The sequence below is a fragment of the Clinocottus analis genome, unplaced genomic scaffold (assembly GCF_023055335.1).
Source record: "Clinocottus analis isolate CAN_PGR_092001 unplaced genomic scaffold, fCliAna1.0.p SCAF_16, whole genome shotgun sequence".
Taxonomy (NCBI): domain Eukaryota; kingdom Metazoa; phylum Chordata; class Actinopteri; order Perciformes; family Cottidae; genus Clinocottus; species Clinocottus analis.
Window position 1 is genome coordinate 2,198,758 of NW_027175887.1, and position 20,048 is coordinate 2,218,805.

The 20,048-nt window shown below is 45.3% G+C and overlaps 1 protein-coding gene across 2 annotated transcripts in view; it reads right to left on the reverse strand.

Annotated features, from left to right (window-relative positions):
- LOC137786529 (myosin-9-like) overlaps positions 1–19,095 on the reverse strand; it is a 28,564-nt gene extending 9,469 nt beyond the window's left edge. The window contains exons 1-16 of one of the 2 annotated variants that reach the window (XM_068578454.1): positions 18,843–19,095; positions 8,556–8,887; positions 7,011–7,167; positions 5,860–5,887; positions 5,642–5,735; positions 4,683–4,703; positions 3,492–3,584; positions 3,324–3,387; positions 3,059–3,157; positions 2,833–2,976; positions 2,644–2,739; positions 2,238–2,509; positions 1,958–2,131; positions 1,626–1,799; positions 1,410–1,524; positions 118–302 (exon numbers count right to left, since the gene is read on the reverse strand). In XM_068578454.1, the coding sequence (XP_068434555.1) occupies positions 118–302; positions 1,410–1,524; positions 1,626–1,799; positions 1,958–2,131; positions 2,238–2,509; positions 2,644–2,739; positions 2,833–2,976; positions 3,059–3,157; positions 3,324–3,387; positions 3,492–3,584; positions 4,683–4,703; positions 5,642–5,735; positions 5,860–5,887; positions 7,011–7,167; positions 8,556–8,882 (2,043 nt within the window). In that variant the 5' untranslated portion in view covers positions 8,883–8,887; positions 18,843–19,095. The remainder of the gene's footprint in view (positions 1–117; positions 303–1,409; positions 1,525–1,625; positions 1,800–1,957; positions 2,132–2,237; positions 2,510–2,643; positions 2,740–2,832; positions 2,977–3,058; positions 3,158–3,323; positions 3,388–3,491; positions 3,585–4,682; positions 4,704–5,641; positions 5,736–5,859; positions 5,888–7,010; positions 7,168–8,555; positions 8,888–18,842) is intronic. The other variant, XM_068578455.1, reaches the window with a different exon arrangement.
- Between the last annotated feature and the right edge of the window lie 953 nt (positions 19,096–20,048).

Genomic DNA, 20,048 nt, shown 5'->3' on the forward strand with positions numbered 1-20,048 from the left:
TTGTTTAATTTAAATTTCTAGCCCTGGAACTACAGAAGAATGACTAAACGTCGTCCCTCAGGACAGCGAGACCTGCAGTAGAAACGACCCAAATAGATGCCAGAATTTCTGGGGTACCTTCTTCTCGTGGTTGGGGATGATGCAACGGACAAAGTTGGGGTTGGTGTTCCTCAGAGTGGCCATGAGCTTGGACAGCTGCTCTTTGTACAGCTGGCCCACCGTGCGGAACATACCCTTACGGGTCTTGAAGGCACCGGGCATGTCGGACATGGACACCTTATCCAGACCCACGATGCGGTCCACTAAAAAACAATGGAGGAGAAACAATATGTAAGAAGCCAGTGGATTTTTAAAGGTCAGCATTTGGACCAGGCAAACTCAAACCAAATGCAAAAATGATGATCACTATGTCTCCACTTCTCTTGGTAAACATACACCCGGACAGAAGAGTGGAGGCGGTTCATAACACCAGGACCAAGTGAAACACCACACACACGGAGTGAATGCTGAGGGAGACGGGAATCAGGCGTCGGATGACAAGAAAGGAGCCCCCCCCCAAAAAAAGAAAAAAGGCCAGTGAAGCGTGGAGATCACACACCATAACGAAAACAAAACTCAGTGCAGTGAATGGAAGCGGCTGGCCAAATTTTTGACGCCGCCGGTTTGTCTTAAAGTGAACACTGATGTGTGATGTTCGACTGGATGTGTGTGTCAGGAAAGTGGCAAACTGAGGTGGTTGCAGTGAGCATGTATTTTTGTTTTGTTTGTGGTGATTTACTTTTTTTAAAACACACCAAACCCATGCAGTATATACCCATCGCTGCAGTACCCATGACCAACACCAGGAGTCCCCAAACAACACTATCACACAGGGAGGAAAAAAAGGAGAGTTCAATGACAGGCAACAAGTGGTAAGATGACTAGATTCAGAAGATTCAGAAACAATCTTTATAAACTGAAAGTTTGAACCCAAAACACAAGTTGGAACATTTAGATGGACAGTGAGGGATTCATGGTGGTAAAAAAAAAGCATGTTTAAACACAGACGGCAGGAATAAGAGGGAAGGACGAAATGAATGAAAAGAGAAACCTCGTCACCTGAGTCTGAGTGTAGAATAGGAAAACGGCGATAAAAATAGGCTCTCTGACATTTCTGTACCTCTGAGACCCAGTGAACAGAGAGAACAAAACAGGGCCGTACAGAGGAAGAAATGGACGGAAAGAAGTGGGATTCAAGAAGGTAAAAACAAAAAAGGTCCAAACACCACAATAAAAAGGGCAAAAAAAAAAAAAACACTGTAAAATGCAAAACCGATAGAAACATAAAAGATGTATATATATATATATTCCCTTATCCAGCACCGCACCCGGGGAAGCTGTGACTTCCAGGTTTAGTGCTCTCAACTCACCGTCCTTCCAGAGCTCGGACACAAACTTGTCGGTGGACTGGTTGAGCAGCGAGGCCACGTTGTCGTTCAAGGGGTCCATGTTCTTCATCAGCCACTCGTCCGCCTTGTAGTCCACCTGAGGAGGGACAAAGACTCTCGCTCAGACTTCTGGGTCATTGAAAAAGAGAACTTGTACGGACAACACGGTAATGAGAAGGCATCCTTGTGACCATTTACCTTGCCAGCGTAATGGATGACGCAGAAGTCTGCCTCGTCCTTCAGTTTCTTGGGCTTGAAGAACTTGGGGTGAGTGCCCTGCTCCTGCAGCACCTTCTCCACAAAGCTCTTGTCCGTGGCTTTTGGGAACCAGCACTCCTCATCCAGCAGGGCGAGGATCCCGGGGGGACTGGCCTGCATGCAGAGGGGAGAGTGCAGACTTTGAGGCACGAGATGGAAACGCTGTGACAGTCTCAACGCGGTGGAAGAACAGAGATGTACGCGGGAGTTCATGCCGGCTCGCGTGGGGGGAAACTAAAGCCGTACAGGCGTGCAGGATTTCCAAAACTCACGGGTTTCTCAATGAGCTCGATGCAGGGCTGCAGGTCCAGGCCGAAGTCGATGAAGCTCCACTCGATGCCCTCCCTTTGGTACTCCTCCTGCTCCAGGATGAACATGGTGTGGTTGAAGAGCTGCTGCAGCTTCTCGTTGGTGTAGTTGATGCACAGCTGCTCAAAGGAGTTCAGCTGGAGGAGGAACACAGGAGAGAGGAACACCGTCGATCAACAGGCACAAATAAAAACATGAACAGGTCAATCCTGCCATAGACTACTACTTTCAAGTCGGGATTACCTCGAAGATCTCAAATCCAGCGATGTCGAGGATGCCGATGAAGGAGGCTCCCTGCCTCTTGGTCTTGTCCAGGGCTTTGTTGATCCTCATGACGAGCCAGCGGAACATCCTCTCGTATGTGGCCTTGGCCAGAGCCTCCACGGCAAACTCCGCCTGCTCCTGGGTCTGGGCCTTCTGGACGAAGTCCCGGCCCACCTTGATGCGGGGCGACAGGATGGCCCTGGTGAAGTCTGTGACGTTCATTCCCATGAGGTGGCTAACCTTCTGGGCAGCTGGAGTGGTGGAAAAGAGGAAGAAAACAGTTGCAGGACGAGAGGGCAAAACGAGATTTGAGATGCAGCTGCAGGATCAGACAAGTCGTCGAGGTGCGGTGCTGACGGCGACTTCAGGTACCGCTCTGACGTACCGGTGTCGTCGGGCATGGCGGCCTGGTCTGTGTGGCGCTCCTTCTTGAAGCTCATGTTCCCGAGCTGCAGCACAGAGGACACCACCTTCAACAAGCCTGCACGAAAAGAACAGAGATGAAGAATAAACGTGGTTTCATGTTGCACTGAAATATGTAGATTTTATTTAAGTAATTTGCAGGGTGCCTCACCTATTTGCTCATCCTCAGGGATACTCATGATCCTAAAGGCATCCAGGGTCTCTGTAAAGAGGTCCTTGTCCTGCTGTCCAGGAATGGTAACATTCCCGTTTGAGAGGAAACGGTAGTAGTTGTAATTCTCAAGGAGGAGTTCATCTGAGAGAAAAAGGATGGTTGCAGTGAGGTAAGTGCAGAAAAAAAGACGATTTGAAACGGAGTGACGCAAAACATCGCTTACTACGCAATTTATCGCCGGCCCCTGTGAGCAAGTAGTAGAAGATGTGGAAGGTCCTCTCGTCTTTGGCCTGGCGGATGGCGCGGGATTTCTCCAACAAGTCTGGTGGTCAGTCGGTCAAGGAAAAGGTTTTCCAGATACCACCAGGGAGGCATTTAAAAACCTGTTTGTTATTTATGCATCGCCTTAAGACACAAAAAGAAGAACAACAGGCACTAAAATGTATTTAAATCTAAAAAATGAAAAAAGATAACAGCATCGAGGATACAAGTTTCAATGTTGGCACCGACGATGTAACCGTTGACATCAAAGTTGATCCTGATGAATTTTCCCTGGAGGGGGAAATATCAAAAAACAATCAAGAGACGTGTGCAGTCCAGCAGCGAAACAGGCGGTTAATAAGGTCAGAATCAGAAAAGTGGTGTCCAAGTCTTACGAATCGGGAGGAGTTGTCGTTCTTGACCGTCTTGGCGTTGCCAAAGGCCTCCAGGATGGGGTTAGCCTGCAGCAGCTGCTTCTCCAGCTCCCCCTTGACGGACACGAAGAGAACAGCAACGCAACATTTTAACACTTTCCTTTTGTCTAGCAATAAATCAGGACAGTTCTCAGCCGTAGATTCAGACCCAACCGCTGATGCACGTCATTATGATCCGTCATTCAGTCAACAGAAGTACGTCATTGGAAGAAATGTGCCAACATACTTACGTCCGAGCAGAAGGGAGAACACAGAGTGTACGAAAACATATAAACATAAAGTGATCAAAGGGATACCAAATACACACACAAGCAACACATACATTGCACCCAAGCATCCCCCCCACCCCACACACACACACACACACACACACACACACAACGCCATGTTAGTGCCCAAATCTGCAAACACCCAGACACCCCGTGACCCTCATCAGTAACCCGTCACCCAATGCAGAATAATCCAGTGAACCCAAAGCACAAAAAACAAACAAGCAATAATTTTCTGCTTCAATGTAAACTTCTTCCTTCAAGCTTTACTAGTTAATTTTACTCATTTATTTCCCGCGTGCAGGATTGCCACTGAATTGTAGGTAGAGTGAGTAAAAGAATTTAAGGCAATGACGTTGTACGACTGTTTTATCAGAAGTCGTCTGCGAGTGTCATTTATTCATACGAGTGATGGTCCTGGATTACCAACTCAATTCAAGCTGTGCTTCACATCTGATTCTGACTCCTATTCTTTTACCAAACCTCTTGATCAATTAAAAAAATAAAATTATGCAAAAAGAGAAAAGCAGTCGAACTTCGGACAGGGTAGCGATACAGATGATGAAAAATTCAACCAGACAAATGCATAAATACACCTAAAATATTTGCTGTTTTTGTTTCCTCAGCAAAGACCCCTCCCTCTTATCCTTCCATTGTCTGGCTGAATTTTTCACAGGAACAAAAAACGGCTGCCACCGATCTGCAAACAAACTTCCTCCCTTACTTCCTATTGGCTGGCAGGACACGTCACCTCTGCCCTCGGTTTACAAAGTGACTCCCACAACAGTGCGCTCCAGCAAAAAAGGGAAGGGAGGGCGGTAGGGAGGTGATGACAAAAGCAGGTGGGGAGGAAGAGCGAATGGAAGGGAGAGAGTTAACTCACATGTGACAGGAACGAGCTGTTCTGTTGATGGGAAGAGAGAAATACGACAACCTCAAAAAAAGGGGGTCTGATGGATGTGTGCTTTCATCACTGCGCTGCTTTCAGCGGCATTTTGTCATAAAGCAGCAGGCGAGAGAACAGCGGTGCAGCTTCTCCAGCCGAGCCGGATGGTAGTTTAATTTCTGACGAGACGGTGCCGTAAAATCAGCAAAGCCGAAGGAGTCACAGACCTGTGGTCTGTATGACATGTCGGGTGCCAGAGGCCTTTCAAATCTGCACTACTGTTTCTCTGTGCCTGCTGGGATACAGAGAGGGAAAGCTCCGCCCCTTCTGGTGGACCGCCATGGGACCTTATCCTTAGAAAACAATATGTACAGTCAACGATTGATCCTGTTGAATTCTGCCATGAAACACACACGTTTGACAATTTAAAAGATAGTTTCACACCAACAGAAAGTGGCATTTTGTAACAGTTGTGTTTGAGACACACAAGATGACAAATTGCAACTTTCTTGGCATTCAAAATTACATTTTAAAATGTACTCATTCAAATAGGATCAAACGACAATATTCGTCTTTTGCCATTATATCCTGTACATATTTTTTATTAAGTAAGGTCCCATGGGGGCACACCGGAAAAGGGTGGGACTTCGGCCCTCTGTTATCTTGATGCCACCCATTTCCCTTTGGTGGTTTGAATACAACAATGTGATGAGGGATTAACAATCACGTGCACGAGCAAGTGCACACACGCACGCCGATGCACATCAGTGACAAATGTGGAAAATGTTGTTCCTGGAAGACCAATGCCTTTGAGGAATTTAGGGAGTTGTGTCTCACCTGAAAATGAACCAAAGCTAAAGGAGGGAGTGAAGTGAGAGATGAAGGGAGGAAAGTGATGTGAACAGAGTAATGGAAGGAAGGCTTGAGGGACTGTGTGGAAGAGAGGTAGGACCGACCTGGTCTTTCTTGGCCTTGTGAGAGGAGGCCACGTGAGCCAGGTACTGGATGACCTTCTTGGTGTTCTCCGTCTTACCGGCACCAGACTCTCCTCTATGAGACGAAGAGAAAAGAAAAAAAAATATTGAAGAGAGGGACGGTCTAAAAACACTCAAAACAGCAGAGGACCAGAAGAATTGTTACTCTTAACGTGTCATGTGGATGTTTTTTTACTCACGTGCAAAGAATGGACTGGTCTTCGCGATCTGCGGGAAAAATGCAAACGTTTGATTATGCAAAAACAAAAGCAAACTGCAGAACGACTACGCCGCTTGTTCCAAGTGAGGACGCGTTATCGCCAAGGCGCATACAGTTTTTGCAGTGTGCACAACAGGAAGTGCACTGGCCACAGACAGGAAGTTCAATATCCGGCTGCCTGTGACTGTAAAAGAAGTGCTGCCGGGTTTTAAACTACCAGTAAACAGCTAATTACCCTTAGCCTCCACTTTACTGGAGCCAAAGTGGAGAGAGGAAAGAAAGACAACGACTGCGATAGAGGAGTGTTTTTATGGGTAGTGTGCATGACAACACATCAGGAAAACGGGGCTAAAATGATTGATTTTTAAATGAATGAATCCTCATTAATAAGTATTTTAATGAGCATCATGATAACATCATAACCATCTGGTAACATTAGAAGATGCAGGAGACACTTCTAAAATTATATCTAGCTTCATACCGCAATCTAAATACAACATTTATACAACATACAAAACAACATTAAACTAAACTTTTTTTTTTTTTGTCGCCATGTGACCCCAGAGGGCCTCCGTAGAGCTCAGCTGTTCCTGTCTCAGGAACAAACTTAATGAGCAGGATTATATTTTTACGTCCCCTGTATATTTTTCCAAGGAATGTGGCGAATGAGCTGCACAGGAGTCACACAGGCCTCATATTATTTTAATAGAACGTCTCTTAGCTAGAATTGAGAGCGTGGTGTGTTTCTGAGGCCGGTGGGGCGAATAAAGCCACACTCTGCGAGTGTCACAGCCAATATTCTGCAGCAATTGGCCCAGCCACCCTCCCCCCATTGTCTTCCATACAATATACAATATACTCTTATGCACCTCACATCACTTTTTTAGCGCCGTTACTGACAAAATAAAAAAGCGCCTAATTTGTATGTACACATGTACAACCTAATGTCTTGGGAGCGTTATAGTTTACAGCTCTGCACTGTGCCTCTTGGAGAACAGTAGCTTCTTTGACAAAGCAATCATATTACAAGTTTGGGGGTTGATAAAATATCTGGCAACGGTTTTAATCAAATAAAAAAAAATTAAAAACCATGTCTTTTCTGTAATGCCTCATCACGACGACACAACTTACCCTGCATCATGCTTCTGTAGGACGTGTCCGTGATGGCGTAGATGTGAGGCGGCATTTCGTGCCTCTTCTTGCCCTTGTACATGTCAACGATCTCCTCGGAGTAGATGGGCAGGTTCTTGTAGGGGTTTATGACGACACAGAAGAGACCGGAGTATGTCTGCGGGACGGATGGAGGTGGTATTTAGAAATTTTAAAAAAAGTGCACTTGAACGTAGAATGAGAATAAGTAGAGGTGCTGATTGAAGAGGTGGGGTTTGAGTTTAAAATGGAACAAATATAACAATGTTAGGTCTGTATGTGGTGTGCAGATCATGGACTGGGTTGCTTGATGTTTCATATGCTAAGTAGTGTCGTGCTTCCTCCAATAAAATACACAAGTTGTGCTCGGCACAGATTCAATAATAAGGCCTTCCCATCCCCCATTGAGACCGAGCTCAACTTTCCCATGAATTTGGGTTTGTTACCCTCCTACATTACATAATCTCAACCACACCCTGCTGCATGTTTAACAGGATGATTGGCTAAGGCGCTGTGACACTGCTGCCACGCCACAGGTTAACCAAGTAGTCATATCTAAAAAGGTCTACGCGGCAGAATAATCTGCTTTGAACACTAAAACCCTCCTCCATTCCTCTCTATAGAAACACTTTCCCCCCCTTCTTTTTTCTGTGTGTTGCATTCCTGCACTGCCCTCCCCAACATCTCTGTACCAGCCATGTCTCCCTCTGTTGTACACGCAGCTCCTTCTTGAAAAATGGTCGATCTCAAAAGACTACCGAGCCCGGTGGCGCTCTAACCAAACCGGGGCCTAGATCTCTGGAGGGCTGTCGATATGACCGGGTCACTCACACTCACACACACACACACACACACACGAGAGCAAATCACTCCCAGCCCACCACATGGGGATAAACAACATGAATTATGGGGGAAGTAATTGCAGTTACAACACCATTTACATTCCATGTCCAGCATTGCAAAAACTGACCCTCTCTCCTCCCTCCTTCCCTTCTCCCCTCCTTCCTTCCCTCCCTCCCTCCCTCCTCCGTAGCTAGCTCTCTCTTCACATCTCTCGTACTCTGGAGTGCATTGTTCCCTGCAGCTTCCTGTTTACAAGACAACTCCAAACACAAGACGGGCTCGCATACCATGAGCATGTTAGCGGTGTCACTTTGTAGTACAATGGCTTGTCTTCAACAAGGGGGCTTAGTGAGATAATGAGGAGGTTGGTCATGAAGATGAATATAGGCTTTGAGGCTGGCAATGACTGATTTCTATGATCCAGATGGGATTTCATTACAAGAAAAACTAAATTCTCTCAAACAAATGAGATCACCTCACCCTGATGAGGACAATAGTAGCACCACTGCATTTTATTATTAAAAACATGACATAAACCTAAATCTTCAATCAGACTTTAAAAAACAAATGGGGGGAAGACCAGAAACTAAAATCAAGCATCACTGCTGCGGCAAAACAAGCTACAATGTACGAATTAATGCTTTGTCGAAGGCGTTTTGCATCCATGACGAGCTTCACACTCACGTAGATGAGACCGGAGTAGTATCTCTCCTTCAGGTTGTGCAGCACGGAGGCCTCGTTCAGGCAGGTGAGCTCGGCCATGTCCTCCACCTTGCTGAACTTGGGCGGGTTCATCTTCTGGATGTCGTCCTTGTTCACCCGGATCTTCTTGCCGGAGTCCGCCAGCTCGACCACGCACTCATCGCCGCGCTCCTCCTTCACGGAGCCGGCCTCGAAGCCCAGGCGCTCCGAGGGCACCCATACCAGCTTCTTGGTGGCCCAGTCGGCCTGAGCCAGCGGGTTGTTGACCACATTGCGGTCCACGTACAGGAACTTGTCTGCGGCGGACATGGTGGCTAAAAGAGAGAGAGAGAGATAGTTTGTGGTTAATGCTGGGAAGTTAAAGAAATGGTCAGAAACGCAGACGTCAAACCACAAATCACCACGTCATAAAAATAAATAATGAAATGGCGCATGTCCTCAATGATGGTTTTGTTAACAGGACTAGGCGTTTGCTCCCCTTCCATCTTCTACATGCAATCTCCGGGGAATAACACGGTCTGAATGGGAAGACCAACAGGAAGAGTCGGCTCATAGTCATGTCAGGGTGACATAAAACACAGAGCTCTGTGTTACTTCTTGGCAAATCGCTGTAAACACACACACACACGATTTCCAGCTGCTGGACCATCCGGGGGACAGAGAAGAAACATTTGCCCAGCAGATGTGCCTCCACTTTGGCCGAGCGCTCCAGCAAACTGGCTGTTTGCTGGTGGGACGCCTGTGAGGGAGGCGCGTCTTTTGTCATTGTTTTCTGCTGGTTGATTGAGTATATTCTCAGAGGGCAATCTTGGGAGAGATAGCTGAAACCGCTGCATGACGTATGTCAACCAAATAGTTCCAGGGAAGTAAACCCAGCAAGTAAAAACGGGAAAACAAAGGTCTCTTTTGTGCTTAACCATTAGTTTTGTTTTTGCTCCAGAGGAACCATAAAGATAAAGGATCAAAAGGACACAGAGGCATCATGGTCTTTGGCATTTAGTATGAACTATTTCCTGGTTCTGTTTCCAATTTAGTAAATAACCATTATGCGTGTGTTCAAACGGGATGAAAGTAAAGGGTGAACAAAAACACATGTCATTAAAAGCTGCATGCAGATATGGCATGCTAAACACAACTACAGTGCAGAAACTAAATATCGAATCCGCACAAGCTGCTCTTGCTTCAACACGCCTGTGAAAAGCTCGCAGACAACATGTTGTTGACAGGGAGTGCTGCTGTTTAACCTACAAAAAAAGTGATCTGACGAGTATTACTGGTATCAAGGAAAAAAAAGACAACAAGCCCGACTAAAGAGCCATTAACTGAACACACGGTGTGCTTTCAACGATGCAGCAGACTTCCCCGTCTGCAATTATCATTCTGACCCAGCGGGAACAGGTTTCTCTCTCAGCGCGACCTCACGTCCGATGGGAAGACCCAGAGAGCTTCCCTGTGGAGGTTTGTTTGCATGTGCCGCGTTGCTCGTATGTAAGCATCAAGAAGGAAAGAAAATAAATCACAGCAGAGGTCGGGTCCACCCTGTTACATTTATCTTAGTGTCTGAATTATTAGCTGGAAGTGTTTGGTTTTTGTTTCCATGAGGGGATTTCTGTAACATGATGTTGTCCTTTGAGATGAAGTTCTGGTGCCAAATGCTCATTTAACACCTCTTGCACAATGCACACAACAATGAGGAAATACATATATTTATGACTGTACAGCACATTGTGCAAGAATCATAGTATCATTATTTATTTATTTTTTAAACGTGCACCTTTCAACAACGTGAGAAAACATTGCTTTTACAAGCTTTAAAATGCAGAGCGTGATCCTAGATGGTCTTATTCTTTTAGACGATTACATTGGATGAACCTAATGTGACCAAATAATCCATCTGAAATATCCAAATTTAGGTTGAGAAATGTGTATTAAGTTATTTCAGATAACAGACTTTAACTTATAGCCAAGCTGAATGTCGATTTGAGAATTTTCGGGAGCTTAGAAAATATACTTATGACACAATTACATATTTATTTTTTTACCAATACATAAACATATCTATCTATCTATCTATCTATCTATCTATCTATATAAATATAGATATAGAGAACACTTCAAAAAAGTGCTTGAAAGTTTAAATTATTTATAACTACACCTTTTCTTAAATGACCTAAATTCTAGTGAAAAGTAGTCGCACACATTTCGATATATACAAAATATGTTAATATCGGCAATATAGACAGACATTTCAAGCTCTACTTTTGACATCTGATCATTTTTGATTATTGTCATCAACCATCATCAGAATTTCATGGATGACAAAATGCAAACTTTGCAGCATTCCTCGTCTGTACGGGAAGAGAAGAAAAAATCCCCTTGAGAAAAGTGAGGTTGCTGCATTTAACGAGGTTATTATGTCCCGCGTCTGTTCCAGCACATTAACCCTGATCCTGGAGAAAGAAGGCAGAGGGAGAGGCATTCTTCTCATGACCCCCCTGCCTCTCACTTTCCTCCATCATCGCTTTCTGTCGGGCCACGCTGCAGCCGGCATCCATCACCGCTCCACCCGCCCCCATCTCCCGTTCACCGACCCCACACTGTAACGATACGTGGGGCTAATTGGTCCTGCTTCACCTCTCAGCTGGCTCCACGCTCCCTACTCGGCCTTCCCTTACCCCCACCCCTCCCCCTGAATCCTAACCCCCCCCTCGCTCTGTTTATCCAGTCTTTTCAGGGTCACATTCCTCCCATGCGCACCCTTTATCATCAGGGAGAGACGCCGAGTAGCGGCATTCCACAAATTTCTGTCCTATGCCTCCCCTCTTACTCAGACCTGTTCTCTGGCTTTCCTTCCCGTTTCCTCCCCCATACTCCCGTCCCAGCAGCAGACTATTTGGAACCGTTGTCGATCGAGAAGGGAATCGGCATCAGGGAACCCAGAGCTGTTAGTCCCTTTGAGAAAGTTCCCATGCTCTTTTAAAAATGAACATGCATGTTACTCGCTCCAGTACACTTGGATCAGTTGACCCCCATCTGGGTTGAATATGAACCATAACTCACGATAATCTCTGTAGCTTTGTTTGGCAAAAACAAGAAGTGAAACAGAACAGGCTGAAAAGGTTCTGTTGCATTCAGCTTGATATGTTTGCATTATTGTAGTCATTCATTATCAATTAATCTGACACTTAGGGCAATATACTAATATGATAGAAGACTAGATATCACTTTTGCTTTTTTAAATATTGTAATATGGCATACATGTCTTTTCCTGGTTTTAAAAAAGGAGTTTAAAAGCAATAAACATTTTATAACAACCCACTGTCCCAGCTCTTCTATTATTTGCCTTCACCCACTTAGTCATTATATTCACATTACTGATGGTAATTCAAAGATCATTTTTCTTCAACCAATCAAAACCCAAAAGATATTCAGTTTACTATTGCACATAACAAAACAGGTAAGACATTTAAACTAGGGATTGTTTGATATTTCTGCTTGATAAATGACACTATTGTCAGAAAATGAATAACCAACTAAAGTGATGATCAACGGAGCAATTCAGCTCTAATTTGGACCTTAACTGTAGCAAAGTCTGTTGATATCTGCCTCTGAGTGACTCACATATTTGCCACAGATAACTCAGTGACACACTTCAAACCACCCCCAGAGGGTAACGCTAGGTCTAAAAATTACTCCAAAGACTATTCTAGTTTGACAAGTGATGCTCTATAATTGAAATAAGAAAAAAGCAGAGGGATAAAGAAGTGGTATCGGACAACATTAGACGTAGGCCTTGCCTAGTGGAGGCTGACCGTTGTAGTAAGACACGGATGTTGACCTGACTTTGAGATAAAACGGTGTTCATTGAAAGGAACCCCTGCTTGGCTCAGGTTCCTGAGGCAGTCCTGCCAAGTCCACCGTAATCCTGTAAGAATCAAGCGTTCTCTGATTCAATGTCGCTTTGCGACACACGCTCAGCTGTGAAAAGAGTTCACCATCTATTCTGTTGAGACCCGTTTACGACGAGATTAGCTGGCCTAGATAATCATAACAAGGATTACTCATTAATTGAGCACAAGGCAGCTGGAGGAAAACAGCTATCCCGCGAAGATCCCTGAACTTTATGAAACCTGACTGAGATACCATTAAAGGATTAGGTCTTATACGAAATTCCCAAATGAAAACAGTTGGCGGTGTGCTGTCAAAGCAGCAGCCTTTCATGAAAGAGAAATTGTAAAATAAGCAATATGAAGACATTCTCCTCACAGGGACCAGAATGTGGTTACAAGGAGAAGTGATGCAGAGGGCCAGGACTTTAAGGAGGGGGAGGTGGAGGAAGAACTGGGAGAGGAGAGGAAAAGGAAAAGCTACAATGTGTCTTTTTCTGTCCTGGTTGTCCCGGTTAGAAAGCAGGTCAACTGTGGCCTTCATAAAACTGAGACCATCCCACCCATCAGTCAGATTTACTTCATTCCTTTCAACCTCGGCGACTCTCTGAGTTCCTGTAAAAACCAGGAGACGAGACAACCTCTACCAAAGCATGACCGTGTACAGTCAGACCCTCCTGCTCCTACTAAAAGGGAACCCATAAACCAGCTGTGCCGTGTCGACTGCCCCATGGACATCAAGAATATTAATAGAACGACCGAAAAAGTCAATAACACTGCACTCCCCACCAACTGCAACATCCCGGCCGGCTTCATCCGAGCCAAGGCTGCGTTTTATTCACCCTAGTTGGTTTGGCTTCATTCTGTTGAGATAACTCTTTCCAACAAAATGAGCCAATCAAGTTCAAGTGTCAGCCCCTCTTGGCTTTACCACTTTTATCCCCCCTCACAGCACAATGATCGACTGACTGAGAGTTCGCTCCCTCGTGAGAGTTGATGCCAGACAGAGGCTGGAAAGGTACAGATGCAGTCAGAATTCATTGTGGGCTCACACGTCGGCACTCTCTCTTTTTCTCTCTCTCCCTCCTTCTGTGGAAGTGGGAAGGGTGGGGCAAGGACGCAAGAGGGGAGGAAAGAGGAAATGACAAACTGAGAAAACTATTTTGCCATTTGTGGAACTTGTTGTGTGCGAGTCTTTCAAAAAAAAAAAAAAAGGAGGGGAGGGAGGGAAGGTGATGTTTCTTCTGCTTGAGTGTACGCTGTGCGGCTCCGAGAGGCAAAATTAAGCCCTTGCTGAAAAATGGACTGCGCTGCACGACAGATCTCACATCACTTTCCACATTACTTCTCGCATTCCTGCCCCAACCGGGGTCCGGTTTCACTTTGAACTGTAAGCTGCCCGATGCCATCTACCGTTTACAACCAGAGGCCCCTGCTAAGGACTGAAGCTCTCGGCACATTGAAGGCACCAGTGGCTCCCAACACCGCCGGCCATGTACCAAATAAGACAGGATATTAAAACTATTAGGTTATTTAAATGCGGACAGATAGGGGGATGTAACAATAATACTTTAACTGTGAGGCTGGTTTGGTCAAGTTAATTTATTGCTTCAATAAGTCAGTTGTTTGAACAGCACCCCCTGATTGGGAACCACTGACCCACACAAAGCTGTACACATCAAGTTTGATCCATTTCAACTAAATTTGATCAATGGGAGTCAGACGACAGACCGATTGAACACTCAAGTCCAATGACAGCAAGGACAGAATTAGAAAAAAAAGGCGCTGATAGGCACATCATTTCCGGGGTCATCGAACAAATTCCACATCCATCGATCGAACAGCTATCCCGTTACACTACTGAATGCACTATTGACTGGTTCTTTGACAAAACAGAGCAGATACCGGTGTGGCCCATTACTCGAGCACACTGCAGTATTTACCCTTAGATAAATAGATAGGTGGTTACGTAAGCCTTTTTTTAGCAGACCGTGAAAGAATGCAGAGGGGAGTTAAGATACACATTTCGATATGTCAGCAAAGCTTTTTTTCCCTTGAGGAATGCTAAGCTGGCAACTAGGTTTAAACTTTTTTTTTGGGAGAAAATCTGATACTTTGATTGGCCAATTGCTGGGCTACCCTTCCTTCTTTAACTTTAAAAAAATTATCATGTGGCTCCTTTCAGCTATATCACTTCTTATCTCCACCTTAGGGCACTCCCATAGAGTCATCCAAAGACTGACTTATCTCGTCAAACAATGCAATTGCCGACCTCCAAGGGCCACAGGCCGGATCGAGAAGGGAGCGTCTGGTGCACAATACAATTTGGACTGACATGACAATAAGAGACAGGATGGACGCGTTGCACAGAGCGGTCCAAAGTTCACCGTGCAAAAGTGTCTGGTTAGTACTTATGCAACACATTCGCCGCACTTTTCTGTAGAGTCTCACTCCAGGTGACGTGCACACTTACAAAATCTATTTCCTACCAGGACGTTATGTCGGGGGAATGGAGGGGCAAAGGTGCCGACTATCACCATGTCGACTATGACCTCATTCTTGAACAAACCAGGAAGCTGGGTCATTAAACCGGCAATGCAGAGAGATTCGTAATCATTGAAGATAACGTCTTCCTTTATGCCACAAAACAGAAAGCAGAATGATCTACTGAGCCATAAGTAGCCATCGGGCCTCAGTCAAGGTCTGTCTGTCCAGACGAAGTCCTTTCTGTGTATTGTCCAAGTCGGAGCGCAAGCATTTCCTGGTATTGTTCGCTTCCATTGAAGCCTTACAGGTGCCGAGCGGGGGAGGGCAAGAAGAGGAAAAGAGGCGTGGGCGGGGAGGCGGGGGGGGGGGGGGGGGGGGAGAAAGGTCTAATTATACCGCTAAAAGATGCAGGGAAACCCAGAGAACTGAATTTAAAAAGGCCACCAGTGGAGATATGTGCGACATGCAGAGCGTGTGCAGGTCTTTGATACTGACCGCGTCACAAAACTCTCCCACTATCACTACCTACTGAGAAATGTCAGCTTTGCCATGGTTAATGGAGACCCTTAACAGTCTCCGCTCTGACTGGAATGTTTTGCCCGCATGAATGAATCTCAGCTGACTGCGTAGGAAACCAGGCATGACCCCCTCGCTGTCCAACCAATCAACAACATCTATTACTCGGGGGTAAGTGTCACTGGAGTAATGCACATAGAAAGGACAATTCAAAAAGGCCATAAGTCACCAAAGTAAGTGTGACAAATAGCAACGATTTCCCAAAGCCTTGCTGATGTTCTCAAACAGCTTGTCGTGTCAAAACCAACTATAGAAAACCAAAAGATGTTCCATTTACAATAACTAAAAAAGAAAAAGGAAAAACAGAAAAGATTACCGTAATGTTTCTTTGAGAAGCCGCAACAGAAATATTTTTTAAGCATCTTTGCTCAAATGAAAATAACCAATTATCAGAATACTCTTATGATCAACAAATCATTACAGCTCTAGCGCTTGTTTTAGAAATACCTCGCATTTCTTAAAAGAACCTTGAGAGTTCATCCCGAAAACAACTGTGGGTTGTGTGATGTACCATGTCGCGTTACCCATCAGCTCCTGCGCTGCACTCTTAATTGCAACAAAAGCAAAAGGGGCCAGCAAGTATTTGGGTTCAGCCACGATGACCCTACCTACAATAAAAAAAAGAATTTAAACAACCTCAGGCATGATTGAACATACACCGCCCCCTTGTTCACATGTTAAGACGCCTGGGTTTCATTTGGTCTAGCCTCCAGTACGTAACCCTCCTGCAGGGGGGAAAGTCCACAATGTGGACATTGCTGACTCGAGTGATGGAATGTAACGATCTCCGCGGGGTGCTCCATAACTGCAATGAAACTGGCAACAAGTGAGAAGAACTGGCCTCCGGGAAAGTTGTTGCTCAATGTAATGCAAGTGCTTAATCCATGACTCAAAACACAATAACAGGATGTGACATACAACATGTCACTAAATGTGCCCCTTTAAGGCTACACATTTACCGACACGTCTCTTTCTCAAGCAAGCGACTGGGACTGCTTCTTAACGGAGTGTGGGTGCATCACCCGCAGGGATAGTTTTGATAAAACAAGCAACATATGACTATATAAACAGACAGTGGTTTGTATTTCTCAGCTACTGTTAGCATTCCAGCATGAAACATAATTTGCACAATCCTTTCTATGTCTGTGTACTCAGTGAGGTAATCTCACACTGCGTTTTTATCGCTTCTTGGCAGAAAGCATCAGCTGATCGTAAGCGTATGGTTCCGATTGCCATAATGAGTGGAGAGGTGCCGCTCTCACTCTCTTTTGGACACCTATAACACTTTGCGCAATGAGAAGCGGGTTTTCAAGGCGAGTGGGGGCCAGTAATCAATGCCAGGGGACGGCGCACTAATGCTCAAGCCGCACACGGCCGACCACACAACGAACGTCGGTCGGGTCGGGCATACCATAGACTGTTTGCTTCCCAGAGTGCAAACACAATGATGTGCCGTCTGACAAAGCAAACAAAAATTGCCCTGACAAAACACACTTGTGTAGGTGTGCAAAGACGGGGCACATTTAGGCACGAGGAGAATGTGACACTTGACAGATCGAAGGGAGTCTGCGATTGGCCTGTGGGAATGAAACGATTGAGTGGGTTGCCGTCACATTTTTTCAAATTAGGTTAAATTAATAAAGGTTGGTTTCCTGTGAAACCAGCCTTTCCTGTGAAACCAACCTGGTTTCTTGTGTACTTGCTGCAAACTGGGGGGAATACAATATAATATTCAGAAGAGGTTATTCTTCCCTGATCCATTCTTCACTCCAATTACTTTTACACTTGTTGGAAACTCTGTCCTTAACAGTTCGTTTGCACTCACCCAATACGGTCACCCTGTCTCCAGATATACATTTTACAATTCTGTCTAAACTGCACCTAATTATGTCTGGAGGAGAGATCTCACCTATTTCTCCCAAGCCTGCGTTTCACAGTTTGTGACACCCTCTCAGGCAAAATTGTGATTTGTTACTTTGGGGCTGTATAAATAAAACTGTCCTAACTTGGCTTGATATTGAGATATCCCATAAAATCTCTCATGCAGCCTCGACGATGTTCATCAGAGTGGACCGCACTGTAATTACAAGACAAACCTGGTCATTTTCAGCTGGCATTCTTCTTGTATAGCTCAGAATTCATTCTGGTTAACGGACACAACAACCAGTGCCCGTTAACCCCTGTAAAAAGGTTTGAGTCATCACCAGACCAGATCCTCTAAAATGGGTTTTTAAGCTGGTCAACATTTTTGTTCTATGCACCCTGGGCAATGAGTAACTTAGCCAAACTTAATATCAGGCATTCAAATTACACACCCCAAACATGTTTAAAGTGAAATGGAAATGTTTTTTGTTTCCCCCTTCTGGTCCAGTCTGGTGTTATGTGAATGTTGTACATTTCTATCATGTTTTTCCATTGCAATTTAATTTTGGCAAAGTCTCTCTGTTAAACAAGATACTGTTTAGAGAGACTTCATGGTGACATTAAAAATGCACGTTAATTGATATACTTTTAAAAAATATGCTCCAACTCATGAAGTTGTCTCATGAAGAGGTCTGTAAGAGGTCAATATAACATAAACAAAAGGTAACCTCTGGGGAAATTAATTACAGTTACAAAGTATTCCTCCTTTCCTGGGGGGGCCTTAAACAATCCCCCTCGAGGGCCCCGGGATGCTTCACAGACTGCATACGACATTGGCTCCGTGAGGAGAAGGAGCGTAGACAGTTTTTTTTTTTTCAGTCAGCCGGTAAACCACTGACGTCATTCCGCCAGCGAGACTTAATATCAGCGACCACACACAGCGTCCGTTACTGACCGTTACACGCCAAACTAAAAGTCAAACTACAACCACAAAGCCGTCACAAACGTCCCGGTGTCCGCGACGGAGCCGGTCTAAAACACACACTTTTCCTGTCCGTGACAATTGCATTCAAACTCTTCACAGGCCCCCCTTTTTCTTTTTTCCGCAACTCATTCAAGCGAATCACTTCCTGTTTCCACCGTGACGGCTTTTCAGCGTCTCGCCCGCTGCCACAACGCCGAGACGGCGTTTGACGGCGTAGGTCCCGCGTACCGCACACACACGTACGCATATTTGAAGTTTGAGAACAATAAAGTGTGAGGTCGCGTCCTTTGGAAAGTTTAAGAAACCTCGGTTTAAATCTGTTGAGGAGTCCCGCTCCACCCTTCCTTCGCGGTTGCGGCAGTGAACTAGCAACCGCGCTGCTTCCTGGTCCGCTGCACTTGCCGGACTGACTGGAAAGAGTCACACGGAGAGAGCATGGCGGACAAGCGTGTTTCAAGTTGAGAATATTACCTGCTTTTTTGGTGTGCAGGACGCCTTTTCTTCAGGGAGGGGGTAGCAAACAACAGCCGGGTGGTCAGCGTCGCCGTGAGTCAAACTTCTTTTCCTGTCGGCAGCAGCTTCGCAGAGAGTTCAGGCTAAACTACAGCGCTCGCTTCCTCCCTCTCTTTCTCCACTCTTTCTATCTTCTTTTTTTTTCTTTTTCCTCTTCTCTCCCCCTCTTCCTTCTGCCCTCCCTCCTCTACTGGCTGCTTACTGGCTCGCGTAATTTCACTCAGTACGTAGCCATCCGGAGCCGGGGTGCGGTCCAGGACGGGGCGGGTCCAGCCCGCGTGCACCGCCCCTCTGGCCAATGGCTGCCGCGCTCTGATAAGCCGCACACTTTGGACCAATCAAAGACAGGGCACAACTGGAGGCGGGACAGCCACTGCGCAGGCGAAGCGCGCAGAAAAACCCTGAACTTGAAAGAGTGGGAGGAGGGAGGCAGGAGAGAGGGGTACAGATAAAGCTGTGTTTAATGAGAGAGGTATGTGCATACTAAGGATTTTTATGACCATATAAGTAGCAGTCAACTCTCAGGATGGACTGCATCATCCAGGGCCTCCCTCGTGTGTCAACAGGTCTAGTCTGACCACCGTCTGCTTTAAAAACAAGTAGTGGTGCCTCCAACTGATTGATACTAGTCTGCTGTAAGGCTGCCCAATATCAGACTAGAACATTTTACTGCATACTTAATAATTTAACCTTTTTGAAACGGTTCACTTACTTCTATCTGATATTGGAAAGATGACATAATCGCAGGTGAAATATTTATAACACAGAACGTTATTTATGCATGTTAGTTTTTCTTTTTCCGTTCCAAAGGGAGCACAGAGGTCAAAAGCAGAACAGGGAGCTCAAGAGGATTGAGTGTCTTGTATATTGGCCTTGAACCTCTCAAAACATAACATCACTGTTAGAAATGCATAATTTCCACATACCCCCTGTGTCCACCAAGGGAATACAAAACATGTGTTTATCTACTGTATATAAACAATTTATGCTAGGTTGAGTTCTTAGATGCAAGTGATGACATCTTATATAAATATCAAGATAAATCCTATGTGTTTATTTAAAGACTAAGAGATAAAGAAGAGAGACTTTGAAACCCTTAACTGCTCTTTTTTTTTAGCATGTTCTGTCTGTGCTCATGCACATGAATTTTGCAGTTGATCTTTT